The sequence below is a fragment of the Acyrthosiphon pisum genome, chromosome A2, assembly GCF_005508785.2.
Source record: "Acyrthosiphon pisum isolate AL4f chromosome A2, pea_aphid_22Mar2018_4r6ur, whole genome shotgun sequence".
Lineage (NCBI taxonomy): Eukaryota > Metazoa > Arthropoda > Insecta > Hemiptera > Aphididae > Acyrthosiphon > Acyrthosiphon pisum.
In genome coordinates, this window is record NC_042495.1 from 12,148,551 (window position 1) to 12,168,711 (window position 20,161).

At 30.7% G+C, this 20,161-nt stretch overlaps 3 protein-coding genes and 2 non-coding genes across 15 annotated transcripts in view; 3 read left to right on the forward strand and 2 right to left on the reverse strand.

The window, feature by feature from the left end:
* Positions 1 to 10,702, forward strand: part of LOC100165720 (NAD kinase) — a 51,093-nt gene extending 40,391 nt beyond the window's left edge. For 5 of the 11 annotated variants that reach the window (XM_029489723.1, XM_003248111.4, XM_008190177.2 and 2 more), the window contains exons 2-9: positions 5,115 to 5,198; positions 5,277 to 5,406; positions 5,495 to 5,689; positions 5,752 to 6,043; positions 6,772 to 6,929; positions 9,287 to 9,369; positions 9,745 to 9,947; positions 10,028 to 10,702. In XM_029489723.1, coding sequence (XP_029345583.1) covers positions 5,115 to 5,198; positions 5,277 to 5,406; positions 5,495 to 5,689; positions 5,752 to 6,043; positions 6,772 to 6,929; positions 9,287 to 9,369; positions 9,745 to 9,947; positions 10,028 to 10,032 — 1,150 coding nt within the window. In that variant the 3' untranslated portion in view covers positions 10,033 to 10,702. Of the gene's footprint in view, positions 1 to 4,669; positions 5,047 to 5,114; positions 5,199 to 5,276; positions 5,407 to 5,494; positions 5,690 to 5,751; positions 6,044 to 6,771; positions 6,930 to 8,788; positions 8,872 to 9,286; positions 9,423 to 9,744; positions 9,948 to 10,027 lie in introns of those variants that run through there. The other 6 variants (XM_008190180.3, XM_008190178.3, XM_001942895.5 and 3 more) reach the window with 6 other exon arrangements.
* A 43-nt stretch (positions 10,703 to 10,745) lies between these two features.
* Positions 10,746 to 20,161, reverse strand: part of LOC100569590 — a 51,469-nt gene continuing 42,053 nt past the window's right edge. Inside the window, exon 3 of the mRNA XM_003248113.4 lies at positions 10,746 to 11,347. Coding sequence (XP_003248161.1) covers positions 10,796 to 11,347 — 552 coding nt within the window. The 3' untranslated portion in view covers positions 10,746 to 10,795. The remainder of the gene's footprint in view (positions 11,348 to 20,161) is intronic.
* TRNAE-UUC lies at positions 14,021 to 14,092 on the forward strand. Its single transcript has one exon. It is a non-coding gene; the product is annotated as a tRNA-Glu (tRNA).
* TRNAG-GCC lies at positions 15,313 to 15,383 on the reverse strand. The gene has a single exon. It is a non-coding gene; the product is annotated as a tRNA-Gly (tRNA).
* LOC100569491 (SET and MYND domain-containing protein 4) lies at positions 16,379 to 19,993 on the forward strand. The gene is made up of 5 exons (XM_003248112.4): positions 16,379 to 17,587; positions 18,317 to 18,441; positions 18,763 to 19,392; positions 19,499 to 19,650; positions 19,719 to 19,993. Exons 1-5 carry the CDS (start codon positions 16,831 to 16,833, stop codon positions 19,936 to 19,938), a joined length of 1,884 nt encoding a protein of 627 aa, XP_003248160.1. The 5' UTR covers positions 16,379 to 16,830; the 3' UTR covers positions 19,939 to 19,993.

The following is a 20,161-nucleotide window of genomic DNA, read 5'->3' on the forward strand; positions in this document are numbered from 1 at the left end:
TATATTAATATATATACATTTTAACTATGGATATCACTGATACAACCATCAGGTAAATATTATTATATCGACGGCCGTTCGTCGTTGTGCACATTTTTTATTCATCGTGAAATATATTATTAATTATTATTATTATTACTCTTACACACCCGCAGCATTAAAATCGTATTGTAAACATAATAATATTATCATAGGTATTTAACTTATGCTGCAGCCTGCAGTTGGAACACACAAAACACGCCTAAGTGTGCGCATTATTTTATGTAACTTAAAATGAATATTGAATGAGAGCGAAACTCGATCCATGCTTCCTCGTGTCTTCATTATTATCAGGAGGTACTCTACTATTACGAATTTACAGGGCGATTCACCAAGCATTCTCCCCCCTCCCCACAACCCGTTTACCAGTTAATAATTCAAATTTTTTTTACCAAAATCCCCGTTTTCAAATAATCTTTTATTCAATCCTCAATCCTTTATTACATTTTTTACATTTTATTATCTGTATCGATACAAACTTCTTTTTTTTTATTAAGAACCACATACCTATATATTTTTTACTGTAAATAATTGTTAAGCAGAATTTTTTTATGTACCTACCTATATGGCTATATAGGACATATGTATAAATTGAAATTCGAACTAGTTTCTGAATTAATAAACTACATATTTTTTTTGTTTTAATTTTAACTATCAGAAGTGGATGATCTGTGCGAACATTAGGTACTACTCCAACTCCACAATGTGTCTACTGCTGAATTAATAAACTAATTACTAAGAAATAAGTACCTATAAATTATAATAGTCCATGGAAATAAGTTTAAAAATGTCCCCTATATTCTTAAACGAATATGTGAAAATTATATTATTTATAATATCTTATTTTATGTTTATAAAATTTGTCCAAGTATAATAATTACTATTTAGTAAGTAAGTACTGGACTGAAAACGCTGTCTTGTTTATAATAATTTGATGTAAAATCATTTTTAAGTGTTATTATTCTTAGTATATAAATAGTGTAATAACTCAGAAACTATAATAGGTACTCGTTCGAATTTTGATTTAGATATATTATTCAAATCATCAAAATGTTTAAAAAAATGTGCCCTAACAATTTTCTGTAAAAATAGTGACTCTCATTTGAAACGTAGAAGTTTTTATTGACACAAGCAGTAATTAATAAATGGAAGGAATCATGAATCACCCTGTATATAATTATAATATAGGTACTGACCTACCTACTATATAACCTAACCCCGCAATTATACGTTATTATTTATCAATGATAATATATGTTACATATTATTAATATAGTATGTATTGTGCGTGGTGTGAACACCCGATTGCTATAGTAAACGAAAAAACAAAATATAGTAATTCCAATCAATATTACAGACCTTGACATTGTGAGATGTGTGTGTCGTATGTGTGACACACGCGTGTGAGTGTTATTATATGAACCTTGTGTGCGTTGACCTTGTGTGCGCAGCTGACAAACGATCTGATGGACGTGCATTAAACGTGATAATAATATGTTTAATACTTTACAATAATATTAATTTGTTAGTGATGAACAATTCACTGGGCACTGGGCAGTATAATATTTAAGCCTACATTGACTTAACGAAATCGAATTTAAATTAAATTAAAACAATCGCTTTGACCTTTAGTCTTTAGAGTATCCACAAAAAAAATTACATATTAATATGAAACTTATCCGGCGAATAATGGATTAGATCTATGCACTTGTTCTCTGTAGTCCGTTGCACCTACATAAGACATGAATAATAATTAATAAATATTACGTAGGTACTCGTACACAGATTATGAAATTTAAAATTGAAAAATAATTAAATAGTATAATATACTTACTTTATTATTCATTAATTTCACTAATGCTACAACGTCAAAGATCTTGGTAGAATTTTCTGGAAATTTGTGTTATTGTGGCTGTGAATATCAGGTAAATAATTATAATAATATCTGTGTAATTTACACAACTTTAATACGTTCTAACTAATATTATTCGCCTTATTTACGGCTGATAGAGTTGGTATACGTACCAATATATACTTATAGTATAGTAAGTAGTATAATAATGTAATATGTATTATTATTGTATATAAAACAATTTCAATGTTTGTTACCTATAGCTGATGTTCTACAATATCGATAACTATGTATATAGATAGGAAGTAGCATCTTATATGCAAATGTTTTTGTGAATTTTGTCATTTTAGATAGGCAAACATTGTAGTATTTAAGGTCATCAAGATCTGCAAGACGTCGATCTGACATCTGAAAACCTCTGTTTCTATGAGATAAACTATGTTTAGACGAATGTCGTATAAGTGGACAGTAGAAAATGTAGTGAATGATATGTGTTTCTTAAATCGAAATTGTTTAATGTTATTATGGATAGATATGTATAGTCAATAGTCATGTAGATACCTACTACTATAATGATCAATATAAATATTACCATACGAAAGGCAAAAGTGGCGTAAAGCTATATTCACAAGCTCAAATTAACTTTATTTATTTTAATATTATATACCTACACTTTTTGTTTTTGTTATATAGTACAAATAATACAATTATCAGTATGTCGGTATCCCAACATAATTAAAGTAAAATCAGTTTACATTGTATTGCTTTTTTTCTGTTGTAAATTGAGGACCATTAAATGTGAATACAACTCTATAAGCAAATAATCAAAATTGTTATTCTTAGCTTGCGCAAGTTGGTTTGTTAGATCAAAGATGAAAGATGTTAGAAAGTTAGATCAAATATACCACTCCATGGAGTGGTGGGGTTTCATGTGTTTGCTCATACTGTTTTATATTAGAAATAATTTGTTTATTTTATTATTTGTACAATTGTACTTGACGTCTATATAACTAACCTATTGATATTTGTCTTGGTTGGCAAAAAAGTGTAAACTGTGTATTATCATTGATTATAAATACTAGTATTTATAATTAATGGTATTATGTAATAATATATACGCAAGCCGTGGCACTAGAATACAACACACTTCATCGATATTATTTAACCATTTAATGATTAATATATTGGTGAAATTTGAAGAGCAGCTTACCCATATTTGAGATTGACATACTTTTTTGGTAGATATTTATTATAACAACTTATATCGGGTATTCTGTATCGGGGACGTTAAACGGACTTCAATCAACGCATGGATCGAAGAAGGACGAATCGTCAATAGCCATTGTTGTATATTTAAATTTAATGTTAATTTATGAGACACATCTTCGTAAAATTTAACCACCATGAAATTCCAATTAAAATTAGTATACATCTTCCACACGAAAACCGTTATAGATACATGTAGCACAACCACGAAACGTACTTGATCTTAAACTTCCTCCTTCAAAAAACTTCAAGTACAACAAAATAATATTTTTCTGTGGTCGATTTTTTTTTTGATATTTGAACCATTATAATTATACAATTTTATTATTTATCATGGTCAACATTATAAAAAACAAGAATTATAAATTATAATCAATGATATTTAATAATAAATATAATAGTGTATGCAAAAAATGAAATGCTCATATTAACCATACTTATACATATTTTTATTTTTTAATCTAAAAGCATGAATCTTTCAGTGCTAAATAATATAGGTATAATTATAATAAATTAAAATTAAAATTCTTTTCAAACCCAATAAAATGAATAAAAAGACATTTATAATGAATACATTATAAATGTCTCATCCCGCATTGGTATAATAAATGCTATATAATAGCAACTATAGACAAATCGTCAGGCGTCAATGGTGGTATCCCTCGACACTCAAAATTAAGTAATATAAAACCAACAAATTATATAGGATAAGTAGATTTATTTTATAATGATGTGTGTTTTATTTTTGGTGTCTGTGTACACGTTAAGTAGTCGAAATAATGCTTAGATTTTAAATTTTAGTATCTTGTTTGATGGAAATGTGAATCTATTTGGTGCTTGGGGAGGTCAAAATTACCTGTAGTTTTCAAAAGCGCCGGGAAAAACAAAAAAATTAAGGAAAAACAGAAATTTTTACACAAAATCGATTTTGGTTTTTGGTGTATTCTATAATCAATGGTATAAAGGATAAGAAGTATGCTCAATGATAAGACTGCGCATATTTTTTTAAGGGGCAACGTGTAATTTATATAGGTAACCAACAATAAACACTAGCGAAGTCAGTACGTCACGCGTATTCATTAATTGTATTATTCATGTGCACCGTACTATGCACAAAAACACAAGGCGATGCACATGAGCAAACTAGGAAGAAAACACGGTTCGTGTTGAGCATACTTCTTATTTTTTATGCTATGTACTGGACGACTTATTCCGTAAATCTAAAATAGCTCAGTATAGTTGTATTATACATTAATACGTCCTTACCAATTTATATCCTACACATATTTTAGAAATTATTATTGTAATCCCAGTCTGTCACCCGCGGTCTGCCGACAGTCAGTTCAGCGTGCTCTAGCGACTAACAAAAACATTAATCCCACACGACACGACGTTGACGACCGCACACGCGCACCCACGCCACAGAACACCCACACGACACACGGCCACACCGCCGCTGTGATAACGATATTACATCATCTGTAACCTGTTCTATGGTTCGGCAATCGGCAGTTCGCCTACAACAACAACAGTTTATGCTTATCAGTTATCACTATTTCGTAATATTTTCATTGAAGAATTTCCCGATTTCCGTTTGAGAACATTCCCAACTGTTTACTGTAGTTGCTAGTTAGTAGTTACCGAGTCTCGTACGCCAGTTCAGTTTCCCCGAGTGGAAAATACCGAAAAAAAAACTCTAGACGACCCGTCGTCATTTTAAAACCGTGTGGTTCCGACATGCATACGAAACGGAATCTTTAACGCAAATCGGCAGTCATGAACGAAGCGAAGGGATCGGTGGACGACATTGACCCGTAAGCCTACCCACCACAGAATTGTGTAAAATATCTTTCCATATGTGGCCCGACGATTCTTCCGTCCGTCCATCCGTTCGTTCTGTTCGTTTACGTTGTCTCAGCGCTCCAGTTACTGACTGACATTCTTTTTTTTTTTTCAGGAGAACGCGGTCGCTGAACGCTCCCAGCCCGGTCCAGCAGTTTGGACCATGTGGCCGTATCATGAAAACCTCTGCGTTGGTCACGTAAGTTAGTTGTACGGTTATTGTGCGGTGCCAGTGATCGTTGTCATTCTATATTTATTTTATTTTCTGTTTGTCCAGGACAATTCAAGATCCGGCCAGTCAACGTTTGACGTGGGCCAAAAATCCTCTGTCTGTGTTGGTGATAAAAAAAGTTAGAGATATGTCTGTTTTACCACCGTTCATAGAACTCGTCAGATGGCTGACACAGGTACAAATATCTATAGAATATCTATAACCGGTTACTCGGGTAAAGGTAATTGTCATTATTTATTTCAAAATATTATATTTAACTCTAGGAAAAAAGCATGATAGTGTTTGTGGAACATTCTGTGATGGAAGACACAATGCTCTCTAGTAATTCGGGCTTCATGGAAATACGAGAGAAATTAAATTCTTTTCAAGATAGCAAAGATGATCTAACGGACAAAATAGACTTCATAATTTGCTTAGGTGGAGACGGTACTTTGCTCTACGCTAGTCTTTTGTTTCAGGTAATTTCAAAATTATTATTTTGTCATCATTGTTTATTGAAATATTCTTTTTTTTATTTTAGAAATCCGTACCACCAGTTATGGCGTTCCACTTGGGCTCTCTTGGTTTTTTGACGCCTTTTAAGTTTGACAATTTCCAACAGCAAGTGACCAATGTACTTGAAGGACATGCTGCTTTAACATTACGTAGTAGACTTAGGTGCATAATTGTTAAGAAGAATGAAGACAAAGATAAGCCTCAGCCAAATTTACTAGTACTTAATGAAGTGGTTATTGATCGCGGACCATCGCCATACCTTTCAAACATTGACTTGTTTTTAGACAGAAAATACATAACATCTGTTCAAGGAGATGGTAATAATTAACAAATTAATAAATTACAAAATCAAAATGTTAAGATATATACTTTAGTTCAATTAAAGAAACATACTTGGCAGCCAATTGTGCATTTGTGCCCAAGGCTGTAGAGCTAGTTGACTCAGTTGAGGATACAAATGAGCTTTGTTTGACCATCATCTGACAAAAAATGGATGCCACTGAGTATGTTTCTTAAATCTATGATATATTTGTCGACGACAAAAATTTATGTTTTTGACTAATATATCTTAGGTCTGGACGCTGCTTTAAGTTAAACAGAGTATAGGTACAACAATTAATATTGAAGTACATTGTGAGAAAAATAAAATATTTTAAGCAATGTGTAATGTATTATAAGATCTTAAAATGTATATTACTTTAAACCTTTTTTTTGACATAGGTAGTTTTTATTTTTCAGTATCTTAAAATAAAACTATTAGTAAACAAATTTCAGAAAATTCCTACAGATAGAAATCTTTAAAATTTATTTTTCTTAGTCTAATAGAACTTCAATTAGTTGAAACTAAAAAAATCAAGACATACATTTTCAAAATTCCATGTATATTTTTGTGTGAAAGATATTTCAGGGGATTTTTTTTTTATAATTTAAAATTCATAGCATTACAATTTCTCTTCTTTGTATTCTAGCGCTGTTAAGATATTTAAATTACTGATTAACTTAAAAGTTTGTTGTTCATTTAATAAAACTTTATTTTTGTTATTAGGTTTGATTATCTCAACACCAACTGGAAGTACAGCATATGCAGTTGCAGCAGGTGCATCAATGATTCACCCAAGTGTTCCAGCCATCATGGTGACACCCATATGCCCTCATTCTTTGTCTTTCAGGCCAATAGTAGTACCAGCTGGTGTTGAACTAAGTGTAAATTATTATTTTAAAAGAATTCCACACTTAGTGATAAAAATAAATAAGCAAATGTTAAATTTGAATATTATCAAGTACCACATAGTTTTTTACATGGTGCAAATATATAGGTTATTGACTCTAATTGTTATCATCAGAAACAAAATGGCTAAGTAAATGGATATCACAAATATCAATTTTTCTTATAATCAAAAATACGCTGACAAAAGCTAGCAAATTCAAAATCCCGCCCATACATACTGGATTATTATTGGCTCCCTTTACGCTGCCATATTTGTTTTAATCAACAAATATTTGATTGTGAAGGGGTATATATGCAATAACCTTGTATATTTCAACCATGGTTTTTTGCATGATTGCATTTTGTTCATAAACATTGCAGTAATCTCTTAACATTTAACTTAAATATTGTACACTTAGTCATAGACACTATTAATTTATAATGAAATTAGTAATAGGCACTATTAAGTAGTATTAACATCATGTAACTATCAAATACTTTATTAGAATATTTTTATTTATCACTGAATAATTTTCATTAAACTTTTAAGTTAATTCATCATTTAATATTATTTGAATAGTAAGAACTTTAAACAGTTAAATATATTGAATTTATCAAATAGTTCGGACCATTGGATTAGACCATTTTATTACGGAAATTATTTAAACTATCAAATATGAAATATTTGTATAACTTACATTTCTTTAATAACTTTTTAAATAGTAATAATATAAAACAGGTCTATCAAATTGTTTGATATTAAAGATAATTTGGTTAAGTATAAACTTTATATAAACTATCAACAATTAAGGAAGATTTGTATATATTTCTATAATCATTGGTAACTATTATAATTCACAGACTGCACAATTATACAGTAATATATATATATATTATACAATAAGAATTATATATTACAAAGTTCCAATTAACGAGAAATTGTTGGTAATCATGACATTAATTGTTGTTATTTATGTATTGATTCTTCTTACATTAAAGCCAATGTTTCTTATATAATAAATAATATAAACCCATTTATTTCTAGTATTCCGCTATACTCTAAACTATAATAATAATTGAAAAAAATAAATTTTTAACTGAAGTAGTGATAAAATTATAATAAAAAAATATATTGCAGAAGTATTGTGAATTATCTTTTAACATTCATTGGACATCTCAAAAATATTATTAAAATAGTATACTATTAATTGGAAAAAAATTATGTAAATACAATTTAAAAAATGAGAATACATCAATTTATATTTTATGAATTTTATAAATTTTTATTTTAAAAATGATAGTTTCATAAGACATGTTATGAAAGTAAAATTTTAATTTCATATAATTAATAATTTACCTACTTGTTTATGTATTCAAATCTGATATTTTATTAAATCAAGTGCAACTTAAACACTAAATATCTACGTTCACTGTACATACTAGGTACAATATTTAATAGTAATTTGATGTTTTACATCAATTTTGATATTGAACACGATACATTTCCATAGTGACAATGATTGTAACTTTTACATTTATTTTATTTAAGATTTGGGAACACTTTCAACAAAATGCATTTGGATTAGATTATAATCTTACACTGCGAATGAACTTTTGAGTCGTGTCAACAAATTTTTATTGAAATTACGTTTCATATGTTACGTAGGTTAATTTCATCAATATTAATGATTAATTATGATAAATAAATTAAAAATGTATTTATTCACACTCGCTGTGTGGAATTCTTTGCATACTTTGGTTAGCTTTAGTGTTTTGTAAATAGTTTATAAGGTATGAAATAGTTTAATGGTTACTAGATCAATAGAGTTAGGATATGTTTTGTTTCTTTATGTAGATAACGGTATCACCAGATAGCCGCAATACGGCCTGGGTTTCATTTGATGGTCGTAATCGGCAAGAAATTTCCCACGGTGATAGGTAATACTGTAATAGGAAAGAAAAATAGAGATTTACTATTTATAAATTTGGAATGAATTTTATGTTGTTGTTATTTGTCAAGGCTTGTATTTGTTTAAAAAATGCTTTTGAGGTGCACATGGTTATCTAAAAAAAAAATCAAATATTTGTGAGAAATTTTAATAGCTAATTATTTAGTATTTAAAATGAATGCTATTTTGGTTTAAGAAACTTTAATACAATTTCGTATGATGAAATATAAGTCATTTGGCTTCTGTGAATGATGATAAAACATAATGTTATTACCTCGCTTAAAAATAGTTTTTTTTTTAAATCCTATGTGTTTAAGTATTACCTAAGTGTTTTAATTTTATGTGGATTGTAGTTAGTTGTGTTAGTATTGTTCTGATATAGCAGGTTTGGATACTTTTTGCAGATTATGTTGAGTCCGGATGCAAGATCAACAGCTTGGGTTTCATTTGACGGTCGAAATCAACAGGAGTTGTGTGCAGATGATAGGTCGGTCAATAAAAAATGTAGAATAATATTTGGTGATGGATAATATGTGCACGGTAAAATTTGATTTTCACTATGTAGTTATCTAATCAATGATGGGGAATGATCAGAGTATATGTAACAGACTTTAGTAATTACAAATTTACCTACTTTTAATTATATCAAATCTAATTGTCAAGTTATTAAACACATGTTCATTTCTTTATGCTGCACGTTTTAACCGTTCAACCTATTACAGTTATGTATGTTAATAATTTTAAGACATATAAAAATGATAACCATGTGTATCAGTTTGCATGAATATTTGCTTTCCATTAATGTGCCTTTAATTACTTTCTATGTTGTAATTAAATAGTTTAACAATTAATTTATTTACAGCTTACAAGTAACTACATCTATATATTCGTTACCATCAATATGTGCTCAAGACCAAATATCTGATTGGTTTGATTCATTGGCTGAATGTCTACATTGGAATGTGCGAAAACGACAGAAGCATTTTGAAGAATTATCTGATCTGGCGCATTGCAAGTATGAGGATTCACTAAATTCAACATCGAAAGACACTTTATTAGTTACGGGTAAATAATCAAACTGATGTTTATATTTTATTACGACATTTTTGAAATTTATGAAACTAATTTTCGTTTTAACTTTTTAGACTAGCAGGGTATAATCAATGAAGTTCAACATTAACCAACAGATACCTTATCCTTTAGTCGATAATCACCTGTACTACCATCGGTGCTTACAAATGGATTTCAAAATTGTGCAAAATAAATTTTTTTATAATTATTATTATTATTATTATTATTATTATTATTGTCTTGTAAGTACCTGTAGAAGGTATACATTTATGTGTTTCTGCCGCTCGTGATTAAAATTACCTATTTATCATTTAATTATAGTTTTGGTACTGAAGTTGTAGTTTTGACAAATTAATATTATGTATCTGTTTAACATTATCGGTGAAGTAGATGTATTTTAATTGATAATAATCAGTTTATGTACAGAACAACATAAATATTTTAGTCATTAAATAAAAAAATAAGTCTTTAATGTAAGAGTAATTTATTCTTGGTTATTAGAATGCTCCAATTTGATTTTTTACCCATGTATACAATTTCTTCCATTTTTAAGATGAAATTTAAATTGTAATTTGTTTTTGATATTGTTAAAAACGCAAATATTTATGTTTATTATTATTATTATTTTTAGCTCAACATTTGTATAAATTACAAAAATTTTAATTGTTTTTTATTTATTTAAAAACAAAATTATTTATTAATGACTAAGAGTATACATTAAGTAATATATTATCATATAATTTCATAAATCTTTGGAACATTTTTCTTCGTCTAAAGATCTTCACACAATGTCTAATAAACATTGCAACACCCATAATTCACTTTTGTTAACTAGATTTCAGTCAATAGAGTGATCTGAATTGTATGGTATTGGCTTCATTAGTGTTGAATCTGCTTTCGAAATATCTGCAAATGTCTTTCACTGGCACGGATCTCAAATCCAAATTGTTCATTGACCTAGACTTAATATTTGTTATGTGAGATGAAAGATTGTGCAAATTGTCCACACTTTTTGAAGAGCAAGTGAGTGATTCTTCGAATATTTTGCGTTTCTGTTTAACTGGTATTAGGTCTGAGAACTCGTTGACGGGCGATCTACGCAATTGTTCACATTCTCGAATCAAGTCTGGCAAGTGTGAAACATTCTTCTTGTACATACGTGAACTAAATAAAGGCATATGGTTGTTGTTGACTTCTTGCATATCCAAGCTGGTTTTTTTGTGTTTGGATGCAGATGTCATTAATGAATCTGTTGACGAGTATCGTCGAAACGGTGCATGGTCAGTGACAATGCCCAGTATATCAAGATACTTAACGTCATCCAATGGTGTTTGGCTCAGGAGTTGTCCCGCAATGGTTGTTGTCCAGTGATGGAAGTCTGTTTCTGTGTCCACCTAAAAATTAAATTATGTATTATTGACTGTTGTGTATTATGTATTTTTATTATGTATTTATGTATTATTCTATAATCTATACACATTACACATATAAAGTCAACAAAATAAGAATAGTCAAGTAGACAACTATTAAAAGACCGAACAAATTGAACATGTTATAACTATAAAAAAATCTGAGACAGTGAGACGTCGTGATGGCTACGTGAGATGTAAAAATGTTCCAATAATTTAGTTTAATGGTTGACATCAAAGAATTTATATTTTATATTTAACCAACAATATGGACGATATTTGTGTATTTGTCATATTTTTATTTCAATAGAACTAACGAGTAGTGAGATCAGTAGGTAGCGTATTTAGGAATTTTTCTTGGAGGGGGTCCAGATAATTTTCCAAACGCGTTTAAGTGGGTGGCTCTATTACAGAATATATTATATGTTTAGATGGGTATTTATGGGGCCAATGGGGGTTTAATATATAATTCCCATTACTATTATAAATAGTTATAATATTATGTTACCTATGTTACCTAGCTATGTATTATTATTATTTATTACCGATACATGTGACATTTCAAATTTAATGTGCTTTGAAATGGAGTCATGTAAGAATAGTAGGTATACCTACCTGCCTATACCAATAAGTTTTTTAAAAACTATCTATATAATATTTTATCGTCCTTCAATACTTTTAAGGAATAGCTGCTAGGTAGATATACTTCGGCTTGTATTGCAGCTATACATTTTACAAACGGTGTTAAAATTAATAATAGAGAATTGTCAACTGTGCATTATTTGCAGTGCCGTCCCAACCATCAATAACGCCCTAAGGCAACAATATTGTACGCCCCCCCCCCCCCAAAAAAAAATATCTAAAATTAACTTAACATTTTTAGCGTATAATTAACCTCATTCCTTAAATATGTTTAATACTTCTTAATTAATAGTACCCGTTTATTTATTATTATTTTCGAAAATTGACAATACACCTATATAATAAGTATTATGTACCAAGTTGAGGTAATTTCTGATCTATAGACTTAATGTTAATTAGACTGTTCATAATATTACCTATGGGCTATCACATATTCAGTGGGAGCATAACTTTTGATTTGGGGGGCTAGCATTTTGAAATTGTATGTCCTAGGTTTTTTTTTTTTTGGGAGGGGGGGGAGTACGACTAAGTTTGGGGGGATAAGCCCCCCCCCCCCAATTTGCGCCTATGAGTGGGAGGCAGAGACTTTGGCTAAGATTTATAATTTGTCAACTCCTAAATTATTGAAATTTCTGTTCACGTTTTCATTAAATTGTGTTACATATTAATTTATTTATATTAAATCGTTTATTCGTATTCTTCCTCCCTTTTATTATTATAAGTATTTATAAGCTTAGGCATAATTCTAGCTTAGCGCCCACGCGAATTTTTCAATTTTTTTTTCGGAAACCTATGTGTTTTAACGAGTTTAGAACGATGGTGCAAAAGTTAATTGGCGGAAACCATTATTTTGGAAGTTATAGCCTTCCAAAGTTTGCAATTTTACGTTTATACGCTTGCGCAAAACGCTATATTTTTCGCACTTATAACGAATTTTTCAATTATTTTTTTTTCAAATCCTAGTTAAATCAACGTTTTTATTACCTTTTTTTCGTCAAATTCATTTTGGTTAGGGATTTCCCATTGTCTCTGTGACCTACTTAAGGTGGTGTTGCACAGCAAGTCGGGGGATATTTTCGATTTGCGGAGCGGAGCGACGGCGCCGAGGAGCGTAGCGACTAGCGACGAGTGCCGCTAGCAAAGCATCACTGCCCATACTACGACATAACTTACCCTGTGACCTACTTTATTATTTTGTTTGCTAATTAATATTGAATTCACTAACTCAAGTTGTAATTGATAAGTCTATTAATATAAATAAGTGATAAGTGATATTTTGTTTTTAATACTATATGATATAATATATAGCCCCGTGGAGTTTGGCGACCGAAGCCACTATATATACTTATGTTACCTACTTTAACTGCAGGCAAGGTCACAATATACTCATTAGCCTGTTTACCTGAAGATAATTGCAAAACTATTAATATAATATGAGTTTTTTCGGTTATGTTCAGTTCTTTACGATCCTGCCAACGTGAATAATAAAGTCGAGTGTGCGGAGTCTGGCACAGAATCAGAATTTGAATCTGACGGGGCTGAGTCCATTACTACTTTTTTTTGAATAAATAATTAATATATTACATTTTTTTGTTTTTACCTTGTGACCTACTCCTAAAAACTATTGATTTCCAATAATTTATTATCTGACCATCGTATTTAAAACGTAGATTTAGTTATCAAAAAAAATAATTGAAAAATTCGTTATAAGCGTGAAAAATATAGCGTTTTGCGCAAGCGTATAAACGTAAAATTTCAAACTTTGGAAGGCTATAACTTCCAAAATAATGGTTTCCGCCGATTAATTTTTGCACCATCGGTCTAAACTCGTCAAAACGCATAGGTTTCCGAAAAAAAAATTGAAAAATTCGCGTGGGCGCTAAACTAGAATTGTTCCATAACTTATCTGATAAATAAATAACTAATTAAAAAAATTGTTTTTTTTATATTATAAAAATATTAATATATTAAAATAAGTGGCTTAAATAATATAAATTGTTCAATATTACACATCCATCCGGTATGGTCTAGTGGCTAGGATACCTGGCTTTCACCCAGGAGGCTCGGGTTCGATTCCCGGTACCGGAAGAATTTTTTTGCAGTTTTTAACAACAAAGTTATTAAACGATACAAATCTTTATTATTTATGATTTACGCCTCCACTATGATGAAATTTATTCAAATTTTGATTTTTTAAATATACTCGACCATATTTTCAAATTCTTGATTTTTTTACGACAAATACGTACCTTTCTATTTTAAATATTAAATGGGATGTTGTAAATGAATTAAAACATCTACAGCACAAAAACAAAGGTAAATAGGTATTGCACCTTTTTGTAAATAATCTGATATAAACGAGAAAGAATCATAGAAACAATATATTTATTGGGGGGGGCTTCATTCCCCATATATCCTTTTATTTTTCAACACTCCTTATTTCAAAAAGTATAAACATTTGATAAAAAATCGTCAAAAATAACATTTTAAAAAAAATATTTACATTTTTGAAAATATTTTTATCCTTGACATTTTTAGAGGTTTTTCTTTCTTTTATAACAACATACAGCTATGTTTTCATATTCCAAAGCAGAATATTTTTCTAAGTATAAGTACCTGGCTAGGCTAAATGAATCATCTGGTAGTCAGTGGCGCAAATAGGAAATATGTTTAGCACAAGCTCCCACACATTTTTTTTAAAATTATAATTTATAGGTACATACTTTTAAGAATGGTTATTGTATAGGTACTATTATTTTTTGAGTGGGCTTTGAGTGATTTTGGGGGGCTAAGCCCACTCCCCCTATTTGCGCCACTGCCGGCAGTTCTCTTTATATCCATTATCCTCCCTTAAGCAAAACAATCATCAATTATTTTTATAATAAATTATCATAATATTGCAGTACCTATAAAAGGTTAGGTAGGTTTGTAATTTGAAATTATTACAACAATTTATAAATAGATTTTAAATTGTCTTATTGACTCTGCTAGCTGGCAACAAACTACAAGGACCCCAAAAATATTTTCCTACAAGTCAATTGTGCATGTACTTAATCCATCAATACACGTTATTAGAACAAAGTACAAACGTAAATTATGTACGAGTATAATGAATACCTAGGTAATAACTAATAATAAAAACCTATAATGTTCAAACTGGTAACAATTAACATTCCGTTGTGTAAAATATACATGGTCTGCAAAAGTAATCAACAAGTCAATATTTTAGGTGTCTATTAATTTATTTATCAGTTATCACGTAAAATGTAAAACGTTTAAATAATAAAATAAAAATAATAAAAACTTTATGCATCAGCCGGGAATCGAACCCGGGCCGCCCGCGTGGCAGGCGAGCATTCTACCACTGAACCACTGATGCTTGTGCATGCTACTGCAATTTTTATTGTATTTGAGCATAGTAAAGTAATTACTAATTACTACATAATATATACGATTTATTATTATTTGCCTACCTACCTATTCGAATTATAGTATAATACACAGAATGTATAATATAATATGATACCTCTACAATAATAATATTCTACTATTCATATATTTTGTATAATATATTATTATGGTGACTAATTGATAATACTATAGGTCCCCACTTGATAAGTATTAAGTTCCCAAAATTATATATACAAATAAAAATACAATATAATATGGTATTGTTAAATAATTCTGAGAATCTAAAATTTACCGGAACTATAATCGAAAAAAAACTGTTGCCGATAACCAATCATATTATTATGTATAATGTTATCTATATTCTATAATCAATATAATTATATAATAACATAATATTATTTAAACATTAAATTAGTCATGACAAAATAAATAGGTATGCTATCAACATAACTAATATTGGTCGAGAACGCGCACCCCTCCCGAACTTCGCCAAGAACTGTGACGTAAGCCGTTCTCACCAGCAGAAATAATAATAATAATAATAATAAATATAATAATAATGGTATATAATATCGGAGAACGGATGACGTAGTTTTTGTGGTGGGAGAACACACAGTTGCGTATCACGAAGTTGATAGCATACCTATTTATTTTGTCATGAAATTAGTTAAAAAAGCTCACTCCGTGAGCGTGTTAATAAACTATAATATAAACTATATACTATTCTAAAGATAATGAATGAATATCAAGATGATCTTTTCTACATTACAGGCGAGTGTCTAATATTCAACTGGAAAATACGACATAACCAACGATTAAATTTAATCTATTCTGTGACCGTAGTACCGTACCAAAAAAAATAACGATTTTATACATATATATTATTATAATAATTGACGGAACATTAGGTAATATGATAGCGCGTGCAAGGATGGAGCTCGCTCGATACGAGGATCGGGCGCTATTAAAGCCATGTATTGGCTGTCCTCGGAACAGTGCCATTTCTCTCACTCTTATGATAGAACTCATGCTATCTCCGTTTGGCAATACCACGCCTCCCAGTCCTCGGGAAAAAGTATATTCCGTCTGTTTCTATAATTAGGTAGTCTATGATTTTATCGTTCGATTGTCTGTAGCGCGCGGCTTACGTTGGCATTCCCGTTTTGTTGTCCGTTAATAGATATTTCTACAATATTGTCATTACCATTAGATTTTAAACCGTGGTAGTTTATTTCGTCTTTGGTATTCCAAAGTCCAACATGAATTTTCCGTGTTCCACCCACTGAACTAGGTTCCACCTCGTGGTGAGCGGCAAGCCGGCAAGTCGCAACTCGCAATTGGCAAGTGGAACGTGCTCTGCACTGGTGCACTCGGTGTGAATAAAAATCTTTATTGTAGGCTGAACTAACGCGACAATGGAGATGAAATTCGACAACTTTTGCTACTACTCCACTCGGCTGCTGATGGCCGACGTGTTGGGTGACGTCTACGTAGAAGTGGCCAAAACGCAGTCGGCCAAAAAGCGGTTCATGTACACTCGCGCCCTGCTTCGTAAATACAACATGCTTGCCACGACGTTGGATACCGACAAATTTTTTGAGTACGAACATCCCACCATTTCGGAGAACTTCCGACAAAGAGGCAACGAGTTCTTCAAGGCCAAGAAGTACGAGGAGGCCGTCGACATGTACACCAAGAGTTTGAAGAGCTGCAAACCGACCACCGAGTGTAACGCGCTCGCGGTAGCCAACCGATCGGCCGCGCACTTTCACATGGGCAAGTACGACCTTTGCCTGAAGGGCTTGCGTGGTGTCATGTGGGCCAATTACCCGCCCAAACTCGCGTACAAGTTGTACGAGCGGGCCGGGAACGCGGAACGCAAGTTGGGTCTTATCGAAAGGGCCAAGGAGAGCTACGCCGAGTGTTTGACACGACTGGACGAGGCGGACATGTCTGCAGAGAACAAGCGCAAGTTCAGGGCGGCGGTTGAAATTGCAGCGACCGAGTGCGACGAACTGCTGACTTATCAGAAAAGGACGATGAAAACACCTCCCGTCGAGCAGCTGGTTGGTGGAAGAAATGAAAATATCCCTGCACTATCGGCCTTTGTGGAACTGAAAATGTCCGAGAATATGGGACGAGGTGTTTATGCCACCCGCGACATCAACCCCGGTAAGTGACATTATTAGTAGGTTGGGCCATATCCCTTGCCCATATTATGCGTACAGCATACCTAACCAATTTTCGCGAATTTTCGGTAGTAAACAAGTCGATGGTTGGACATTTCTAGAATTAACATTTTTATTATTATAAATTAGGCACCTGCCACTTACCAACTTGCACATGAAAGTATTTGTTTTTCAGTCATTTTTATGATTAATTAACAATAAACTGTGGTAACAAACTAATAAATTGTATAGTTTATGTAAGTGCGTCATGTTTATTGCTCTTATAAGTTAAGTAAAACAATAAATTGTCAATCATAATAATTATAGTAATTCTAAGAAATGTTCATGACAAAAAAAAAAAATAAGTGATCACAAAGTCGATCATTTGCATTAGTGACTGACTGGTTAAGTGATATAATGCCAACCATTGTCCAAAGAAATTGTTCATCAAGACCAGGTCACTATCGTACAAGGTATACAAAGATTTTTTATTTAAGATCCTGTCCACTATCACCATTAATACTGAACTCAGATAAACTTAGAGGTTTTTTAAATATGCTTGACTTTTTGTAACTTAACAAATATTACACAATAAATAACTGAGTGTTTCTGAGTAATTGTACTAATGTTTGGTACCTACGACCTACCTGTGAATAATTAAATGTATTAAATAAAAATAAGTTTTTTAATTAACAATAGTCATCTGAAATGGAATTATGTTATCTGCCTATAGGTGATGTTGTGGCCATAGACGAACCTTACATTTGTGTGCCTTTTCCAGATGAATCAGAAGTTTGTAATTACAATGGTTGCTTAAAGTTTGACATTGCTCTTTTTCGCTGTCCAAAATGTGTAATGGTAAGTTTTTTTTATATCTAACACAAGTAAAAATATTAGGTATGCATTAAATAAATGAAATATATATTATATTTCTATTTGGTTATTTGTACTTTTAGAACAAAATTAGTCCAAACCCTAACAAATTTTAACAATTTTGACTATAGTCTACATTATATCTTTTAATAAATTACTTGATGATTTTTTTTTACTTATCTGCCAATGTATATATATATCTAATTAAATAGTACATTTCTACTATGTATACCTAATATTATTTATCTAAAACTTAATATTAAGGAATAGAAAGAAAATAATATGTAAAATATATACTTTTAACAGGCTTATTACTGCAATAAAGACTGTATGAATAAAGATTACAAAGATGGACATCATTTGGTATGTCCAATTATTTGTTTCATCAAATTAACACCAGGAATATCAAAAATTAATGAACTTGCTCTGAAGTGGTTTTTAAAAGACTATTTAAAAATGGGTTCAAAAAAATATTGTTCGATAGTTGATAACTTTTCTGAAACTAAAATTGATCCTATAACAAGGGGTTTTGATGAGATTGGTCAATATAAGTCTGATAATTTTTTAACGGCTTATTCTTTAGATAGTAATGAAAACAAGATGCCAATAGATGTCTTGTTTTTTTTTAACTGTATTGCTGTTGATATGTTGCATTATTTGACATTAAGTGGATTCGAAATTCCAGAACAGTATATGGGTAGTGTGGGTGCTTCCTTGGTTCGTATTCTAACTGTTTTAGATTTAAATGCCAGAAAGTTAAACATAAATGCCCCTTCTATATCTCATCAACAATTTACTTTTCCATTAGCATTAACTTTGTATCCAACCATTTCCTTGTTTAACCATTCTTGTGATGGAAATATTAAGCGGAGTGGAGTAATATCTGATAGAATAAGAGTTATGAAAGCAGTTCAACCAATTCCCAAAGGAACTCAGGTAATTATATGTATAGATCATTTTATTATTATTATTTTATGTTTCTCTGTTAGCCACACACCACATTGTAGCTGCGACTTAAAAAGATTTATTTGTTACAATCTAGTTGTGCTGTAATTATGGAATAATGTTTAAAGAACATGATAAAGAATCAAGGCAAAGTGCTTGCAATGATCGTTTTAACTTTAACTGCTACTGTGACCCTTGCATAAAGAATTGGCCAACATTAAAGTTTATACCAAATCGCCTTTCTTCATTGTATGTTACATATTTAAATTTTATAATTGTGATTATGGTTAAATATTATGATTATTATATGCTTATAGGAATATTCTGAACCCTAGAATGGTAGATATTGTGTCATCAGAGTGCAAAAAGTTTGTGAAATTGAAGAAGTCAGTGAAACCAAAAGATCATTGTCGGCGTATAAATTATTTATATTCATTTATTAAACTTTTGTATGGTAATGTAAAACGACCATTTGCATTATATGAGGATTGTCTTGAAATGATAGGTGATGCTCATAACATTAAAACGTTTTTGTGAACATCCATGAATATGATTGATATCTTACTTTTATTTATGGTTTATTAACAATTAAGTAGTTTTTAGTTATATTAAAAGCAGCAATTTATGTTTTAACTATTCTTATAAGTGATTTATTATGATTTAAATTCATCATTTTGCTTTTATTTTTTTACATTAGATTCATTAATTATGTTAAATTATATTAAGATGATTTGTTTTTTTTATTGTCTAGATTATTAGG